Source organism: Anoplophora glabripennis, unplaced genomic scaffold (assembly GCF_000390285.2).
Source record: "Anoplophora glabripennis isolate ALB-LARVAE unplaced genomic scaffold, Agla_2.0 scaffold405, whole genome shotgun sequence".
Lineage (NCBI taxonomy): Eukaryota > Metazoa > Arthropoda > Insecta > Coleoptera > Cerambycidae > Anoplophora > Anoplophora glabripennis.
Window position 1 is genome coordinate 420597 of NW_019416491.1, and position 9321 is coordinate 429917.

The 9321-nt window shown below is 33.9% G+C and overlaps 1 protein-coding gene across 4 annotated transcripts in view; it reads left to right on the forward strand.

Annotated features, from left to right (window-relative positions):
• The window catches only part of LOC108911937 (homeobox protein homothorax), a 420456-nt gene that overhangs the window by 346777 nt on the left and 64358 nt on the right, over positions 1-9321 (forward strand). For all 4 annotated transcript variants that reach the window (XM_018717012.2, XM_018717015.2, XM_018717016.2 and 1 more), the window contains one exon: positions 283-359. In XM_018717012.2, the coding sequence (XP_018572528.1) occupies positions 283-359 (77 nt within the window). The remainder of the gene's footprint in view (positions 1-282; positions 360-9321) is intronic.

Genomic DNA, 9321 nt, shown 5'->3' on the forward strand with positions numbered 1-9321 from the left:
TTATAAGCACGCGGATTTGAAAAAATTAAAAAAAGAACAGTCTGACAACCGATTACGCAAAGAAACCAACCCAGGATTTTTTAAGCGGCTCTGTCGCATTAATTCCATAGTTCGTGCACTGCACTTAAAGGGATATTAAACCTGTAAAAAGAGGGGCCATCAATAAATGTGAGACTCATGCTTGAGGTTAAATCCCGATGAATCTTATTTTTATCTTGATCTATATAAGAATGAGCTGGCAGTTCAGACTCGATTTTATCACCGTTTTCTTTTTGTTTTCAGCATCCGTACCCCTCGGAGGACCAGAAAAAGCAACTCGCGCAAGACACGGGCCTTACGATACTGCAAGTCAACAACTGGTAAGTACCGCAGGATATCTCTTCTATTATTAGATGATGCTTTCTCACGATATGAGAAACTTGTAAATTTAGTTGTCTATTTGAACTTAATGTCGAAATCAAGACATTAAACATATATACACCATTACATACACTGTAAAAAAAAAAATAAGAGAAATTTTACTCCCTTCGCAATAATGTATTAATTTCTGTCCACTCGAACTGAGTGAAAATTGCACTCTGTTATTCTGTACAATGACAATTTTATGAGTGAAACTATTAAAATTTTATGAATTTTTCAACCCTATCAATTTACAATTAAGGTCTACCAGTTTAATAGCAAACTCAATTTTACACTTTTTTTATTCTTGTCAATTTTTTGAGAACACGTCCGTTTTTGAGAAAATTGCGATTTTGTGACAGGGGTCAAATGCAATTAAATCGAACAAAAATATGTGGTTTTATAATTGCGAGTAGGCTATGCTACTACTACTTTAAGACCCACTTTTATAACTTAGGTTTAAACCCGAACTGTAGTTTAAGTTTTAGATTTGACAGATAAACAATGGAATGTCATGTCAAGTCTGCAGGATGAACTTCAGTTCGAGTTTAAACCTAGACCACAAAAGTGGGCATAGCATCCAGAACTTAACTTAGACATTGCAGACAGTAACTTGTTTTGGTGTCCTCTACACGCACCTGTTCTATGTCCATTGAGTTGTGAATCACCTTGTATATAAAGAAATTATATGTAGGTTTATACAGAGATAAATTTGTCGATTGTTTACTACCTTGGAGAATTATTTTTAATGAAAGATAGATCTTAACAACAAACCAATTGCTAAAAACCTACATTAGTAGAAGCTGCCTAGAAGTAGCAGAATTTTGCTGGTACTGGGAACATTTTTTTAATTGGACCTTTTTTATCGTCAAAGGGTCGAATTAGCCAACATTGAACAAACAAAGGACAACACTGAACACTTACTGCGATGTGTCACCTAAAAATACGAAGTGTCATTCTCTCTCGACTTCAGCAGTTCTCAAATTGTTTACACTTTTTTATTAACTAAAATAAAAAATTATTTAATCTCCTTTTTTCATTTTTGTCACATGTGGTTTAATAAAATAAGATCGGGTTATTCTCTAAAAATAACTTCCAAGTTTGTAAACACAATTTAATAGAAATAGAAAGTTTTAATTTTGCGACAGATACCCATCGCTCTATAGATGAAAAATTTTTTTTTCAACTAACAGTTTTAAAGGTTACATCACACCTTGTATATATGAAAATTGCGTCCGAGCAAGCAACGCAAACAATGGCAAAATTTGATATTTCTAACTTTAATTTATACTGCTGTGGCGTCAATTAATTTATTGTGCGATCTGCAGGATATTAATTTGCGGAGGACAGATTTGCAACGAGCGGAATTCGGTGCTTAATAGTCGCCCGCTAATATTTTACCTACTGTCGACTGTGAGCGGACGTTTATAAAACGCGAGCTCCACCGACTAGTTAGTTAAAACACGTTTAACGGATAAAAACCAAAAAAAGTTATCAACATATGTACGCGTACCTGTCTACATAATGATGATAATCCTGTTGGTCTTGTTGCGCGTCGTTTAACGTACGGTGGTAGACAGTCGTATATATTATTATAAAAAAAATTAATATTTATTACGTTGCAACCTCGCAGTTATTTATAAATTTATTAAAACAATGTTTATTCGTCCTGGAACTCTGTACCAATCCAAAAATAAAAATGACTGGTTATTCCCCAGAGAGGGGATTCCCGAGAGGGTCGCAAGGGTTTTAACGATACATTTTATCGTGAAAAAACACTTGGTAAAAGAATATTTATGAGAGAAAACGTTACAATGCAGAAAGTGTATAATTAATCGGACATGCAACGTAATTTAAAGCGACAGAGCAAATAATATTTTAAAGAGCTACTTGTGGGCTTAGGTTACTGCTGCTATTTTTTTCGGCCAAGTTTTAAGGTTTATCTTCGTTCTTTGCCAGATCAAAATTAAGTTCCAATTCTTACAATTCAACAAGCAATAGTTAATATTATGTAAATGTATTTCATATATTATTGCATTTTGTATTAAATATAATAATTTACTCGATTGCTTATTTTTGAGATACGAATTCATACTCGTATCCTAAAAGATTTGTGCTAGCCATCTTGGCATAAATCTCAGCCTTGTTATCCGAGAAATTTTATGGTTGATTAAACACGAGTTTGATCCACGTTATTTATTGATATTCTAAGAATTTATAATAATCGTATTTTATAATCGAAATTTATTTTCATCACAATAAAAATATCTTATTATGTTAGCCTCAGGTGCATCATATCTTGTTCTTGTACTTCCTGTTAAGAAATTATTGGAGCATATTTATGTGAAAAAAAATTGGCATATCTAGTGTTAATATAAAATACAATACGCCCTTTCCTTAGGAGATAGATTAGAAACAGATACGAATTGTATCATATTGTTGAAAGGTTTGAAAAGAACAATTTGCTGGAATATTTTGTTATTGTTAAAATTATCCTAAATGTAAACGATCAATTTTCACACCATTTGTGTCTATACCCATCTGTGCTAAAGTTCTGTCAATTTCTATGACAACGTTGTTTCTGTGCGAATTAAAATTTAAGATAAAATTTATAAGAACTTATTCGAAAATATCTTTTTAGTATACAAGTACATTTTAGTCATTAGTCGTAAGAATAATCGCGAAACTATGTGTAGAAAATAATGGTATTGTGGAAAGAGGTAAAAGAAGTCTATGGCCATAAAATTTATTAAATCTAAATTTGTAACATTGTAGCATATCCTGTACGGGATCTGAATAAATGATTGCCGAAAATAATGGGCTGAAATATAATTAGTAGATACTATCGTATGAGTTGATGTTTCGAATTTTTGGGACAATCAACCCGAAATAGGTACTCAGAAACCGCTCAGCGACTACCAAATATACTATCCGCAGGTACGAGGTAGCTGAAACCTAAAGCGGAGTCATCTCCGGCGAGTGATCAAGATCGTACCAGTAAAGGCAGAAATGCCTCCGTTCCAAAAGCGCCCGAAATTCGGCAATGGAAATGTGGTGGAGTCATGAACAGCTGCGATTGAACGTCAACCCTGGTCATCCAAAAATCGTTCACCAGACTAAGTTTCTGACCAATAAACGTTGCACAATTATTAGCTTTCTAAAGTAATATTAAACGCAAATACTTAATATCCAATAAACTTTTTATGTTCAATATAAATTGTTCGAAAGTGGACTCAGGTCTTGATCCATATCTAATGTTCAATTAGCCGAGATTTCACAGCAGTTCCGCGACCAATACACAAGTGCTTGATAGCTCAAAAATAAAGGTAATGACAAAAAAATTTCAAACGCAAAACAGAAAGGGCTCAACAACAAATCAATGCAAAATCCCTCAGGAGAGTACCATCGTGAGGGTGTCAAGTAAACCATAGGCAACCCCAATAGAACGTGTCCTACTCTTTAAACAAACTTGCAAGCGTTAGGTGAAAAAATAGAAATGGCCCCGTTCAGCGAGACGCTGAAGAGGACGGAATCGATTGTAGGTATTACAATTTATATATTCCAGTTTCTAATTGCTACTAGAAAAATATGATTTATAGGCCAGTCATTATAGCTTTTTTTTGGGAAAAGTTTTTTTGCGGAATATTGTTCAGAAACGTGTTATAAACAAAATATCAAAAAATCAACTCGAGAATAGTTGGGAAACTTTGTTAAAACAATGGTCAAAGTTATGGAAAAGTGGTTTCTTGACTCGCGTAAAAAAACTGTAATTCATAGAGAAAAAGGGTTTATACAAAAAATGTGGGTATTAAATAAATATGTAAAATAAGATAAGTCCGATTAAATTCCGATAATTTGTTTATGCGCAAGAGCTCAAAAATGGTCGAAAATGGCCGTTTTCTTCAATTGTTATTAATTAATGCAATATTCATCGCAGACACTTATACCTAATTCAGGATTTTTTAGGCTTTTTGCATCCTTAATAAGTGGTAAAAATTTCAGCCCGAAAGCTTCATTAGTTTGGCGTTGGCGAAATTTGTTATCTAAGAAGATGCTATTTTGATTTTGATTTTCCCAAGCTCAAAGACGTTGTAGAGTTTCCATCATTAGTTGTTTTTGTACCTAAATAGTTCTATTGACATATGCATTTACAGAGAATTTAATTTTTCAAATTTAATTTGTTCAAAAATGACTGAAAAAATGTTAATATTTATTAAATTGTTAAGATAGGTAATTATTATAAAACGAAATACTAACGTCTATAGTTTAGTTAGTACTATTTTTCTTCGAATTAAAAAAAAAAGTCGTTGTTCTAAGTTGATTGGAAGCTGAGACAATTTTTTTTTATCCAAGTCAAGGTTTTAGTGGGATAAAGATCAATAAATAAAAGAACACTATATTTTAAATCAATGCCAACTTTGTTGTTGTTCTTGTAAAAATAAAAGGGAAAAAGAAAAAGAAAAAAGTAAGAGGAAAAAGAAGCATGATATCTACACACATTAGAATCAACGTATTTTTCTACTGTCATTCTGCTGAATAGTACCTAAGACGTTACAACAATTTTTACTGTGAAAAAAAATTATAGAAAATATTTAGAACTGTTAAGTTAGACAAAAGACACTTCAAATTTCGGTGAGAGTATACATTAAGAGCTATATTTTCAGGTCCTACATTAACATTGAGGTGAATTCAACTATTTAATTGCAAAAAAGAAGATAGCGGCGATGTGTTCTATTACTCGGTCCAGCGAACGAGTGGGAAGAGCGAGGCTAAATAAAAAATTAAATCTCTGGTTGAAATAATGTTAATACCATAGCTTCAATGCTCATGAATTTTCGCGCTACCACAAATTAAAAAAAGAATCTCGATAGGTTCATTATTAACCGAGATATGGCTAATTTTTCCAGGTCCATGGATTTGAAGCCGCTCGATCATTTTCCTGCGCGCTACCAGGCGCGTAGCCCGCATGCTCCGCCTCACTCTCCCCACGTGTTCGCTAGACGAGTAATAGAACGCATCGCCGCTATCTTCTTTTTTGCAATTAAATAGTTGAATTCACCTTAATGTTAATGTAGGGCAAGAAAATATAGCTCTTAATGTATACTCTCGCCAAATTTCGGCTCTTAATATTAATAATTAAGGTCACTGCGATTAAATAAAAAAATATATCTCAGCTTCTAATCAACTTAGAATAACGATTTTTTTTTAAATTCGAAGAAAAATAGTACTAACTATACTATAGAGGTTGTAGTATAACAACCCCAGGTTCGATCGACAAAAAATAACTAAACGTAGTTGTGGCCAAAAATATGTGATCGTCATAAGGAATACCTACGTTGTGTGTATCTATATTTTTTTAATTGACGGGAAGGCGCTGGCTACTAACTTTGTTTTGAGGGGATGTATGGTTTAATTTTATAAAACAAAAACAGAGTAAATTCACCTAACTTTATTAGTTACATACAACAGTCTTCAAATTAAACATGTGACAATAATAATGATAATTAAGACTGAACTTATTTAATTTCTTACTAAATGTCATCTCACTCAAATTAGACAGACACACTTCCAAGTAAAACTGAAGAGATTTGGTGTTAGTTAGCAATATCTGGACAGACACGACAATATATACATATTTTAACATGTAATAAATCATGAATAATCGTTAATAATAATTGTAACAATTTTACGTTAGAAAAATATACGCCCCTGAGCATAAAACAATGAAGGCTAAACATACACAAAGAATTAATATCATGAAACATCTACGTTTTTCGTATAACGTAATCGTGGCAAAAACAAGTTAGATTCAAAGAAGTCGTTATGGTAAAGTCGGGGCGCCCACGACTATATATATATATTTTTTTTAACATGAAATAAACAATGAGCAATCTTTAAGAATAATCATAACGATTTTACATTAGAAAAATATATGCCCTTGAGCATAGAGCAATGGAAGCTAAACATACAAAGAATTATTGTCATGAAACAACTATTACCATCACAATATTAAGATTATATACATAGAACCATTAACAACAAAGTACTAAAAGAATATTACCTGCTAACTAATAACACTTTAAACACTTAATTTTCTACTACTTTTATATTTTCCGCACTACACTGATCGTCTTACTACCTATCTGTACACTGTTCTCACCTCAACCGCCTATCTACAACTCTTTTCGGCTTCCTTCCAGAATTCCCCACCAAAAAACGTTAGTTTTTGCGCTTTCTTTTACCAACTGTCAATATTACGTTTTCCTTTTTATACAACACCCATGTAACGAGTGACGTGGAAGTTGATAAGCTAAGTACGGTTTTGCACATGACTTATCTCAAAATGCTTCAGCTAATTTTTATGGAGATCTTGTTTCATAAATATATAACAATTTCAAGCTCCTTTTTATACCGCTAGGTGGCGCATGCAAATCTATAATAGAAAAATTCATCTCGAAGTAATATATACACCAGAGGAAAAGCCATCAATCCTCTTAGAATTGCATTTTTGAAACTTATGTTTTCAAAATGACTCCTTCGTGTTTTCATCAAACCTCTTCGAGTTGCATTTTTGAAACTTATGTTTTCAAAATGACTCATTGGTGTTCTCATCATGATTCCTTTGGACTTAGCAGTCACACATACATACCAATTGCAACAAGCGTTATTCAAACGAGTTTGTTTCGCTAATACTAACTCTTTATAATTAATTAGCCATAGCTAATAATAAAGAGCCATAGCTTCTTTTTCAACATCACGGCGTGTCAAATTGCAAGACATACATATACTCAAAGCATATTTTTCATCGTTTAAATCAAAATCCATAGATATAAACTTTTATATGAGCTTTTCAGTAGATTTACTTATTAACAANCTGAATTACAAGTGTCTGCGATAAAAATTGCATTAATTATTAGCAATTGAAAAAAAAACGGCCATTTTCGACCATTTTTGAGCTCTTGCGCATAAACAAATTATCGGAATTTAATCGAATTTGTCTCATTTTATAGGCTTATTTAATACCTAAGTACCTTTTTTGTATAAACTTTTTTTCGCTATGAATAATAGTTTTTTTACGCGAGTCAATAAACCACTTTTCCCAACTAGCCTCGAGTTGATTTTTTGATATTTTGTTTATAACACGTTTCCTAACAATATTCCGCAGAGAAACTTCTAATAGTATTTTTTCCCGAAACAGGCTGTTTCATGTCTATAATGACTGGACTATTAGTCGTTTTAAAACAGGTTTTTATATGCAGTTCAACTTTGACTTTCAGGTTTTAGTGCAAACCCTGGTACATATCACCATTGATATACTAGATAAATTTAACATTTACTAGATAACGCTCAAATAGGTTAATAGGAGAACTAGTCAGTTTAGATTTCGTGTCCGTGTCCCATTGATTATTCGATTGTCGTGCCATTATTGTTAAACGGAGACTGGAACTCGTACGGTGCTATTTTCTCTGTATTGCTTATTTATCGCTTGCAAATGGATTATCTGGCGACAGTGATTTGTTATCAATTACTACTTTTCGTTTTTTCGGCACGGCATGTCAAGCGATATCAGCCGGTAGCGCGGAGTGCCGGCTGAAGAGCCGCCGCCGCCGCCGCCGCGCAAAAAGAAGTGTTTCCGGAATAGGAATGGATTGATTAATCGCAGTAATTACCGATCAGCTTTCCGCGCTAATTAGATTTCGTCCCCCGGCAGCGCGCAAATGAGATTACGGCTGGAAATGGCGTTCGCCACATCAGCGGCGGGGCGCACGCGTTAATTGTCATCGATTTTTATAATGCCATTATGTCGGTACACAATTTATCACGTTAGTTTATGGCGCGCTCGCCATCGAATATTCACTCGTAATATCGCGGCCGGCGTAGATTGGGCCCGGAATCCATTAAGGGCCCCGCTACGGTGTCTCGCCGGCCATTTCGCCCCGTTTACGAGCCTGAAGAGGGCGATTACTGTCCGATCTCCGCGGAAATGACCGCCGCGTACGTGCCTCACTTGAGACGACACTAATTCTAACAACCCTTCGCAGGGTTGGCAATGGAAAACGCACTGGAATTTAGTCACCTGCCAAATTTTTAAAGACCTTCCACAACTAATATGCAGTCTCACAGACCCAATAGTCCCAAAATTTTGTTCCTGCAATAAATTTCTGATAGGTCGCAAACTGTTTTAATTACGCAGGCGCGGTTTTGGACTATTTGCGAACGGTTGTGGATTTTACGCTGCAAGAACGATTGTTTTTCATATTTTGCACTGAAATTTGAAATAAGGACATTGACAACAGAAAGAAATCAGAGATCTGTTAACCTCAAATCTGGGTCTGACTAGTAAATAACTAACTAAATAACCTTTATTTTCCTTAAAGAATTTACAATAAAGTATGGGAATAGTCAATAATACAAATAAGGGAAGATAAAAGCCATAAATTCTTATACTAAAAGAATTCAGTAATGTTATATACAGGGTGTCCGGTAAGTACCTCCTAATCTCTCGGGAGGTATAGGAGAGGTCAAAATAAAACTTGACCTTCCTATAATTTTTTTTTCCTAATGTGCCCCCTAACGGAGTTATGGGGGGTCAAAGGGGTACCTAGAAATTAACGTTCAGGGTTATAACTTTGAAACCACCCTGTATATTTTAATAAAATTTTCGTACATTGCATTACACATGGAGCTCTACGATTTGATGCTAAAATCAACTTTTTGCTATTATCAGGTGTCCAGAAACGGACTGGCCTTATCACAATTTTTCTCAAAATTTTGACAGAAGTAATTTTATCAAACTGAAAATATTATTATTAGATACTCTGAAGGTTTTTCTTTAAAAATGGTACTCTTTATTTATTTCGAAAAAATGAACGGTTTGCGAGATAAATCGGTTTTGAAAAAAATTGGTAACAAATACAACAA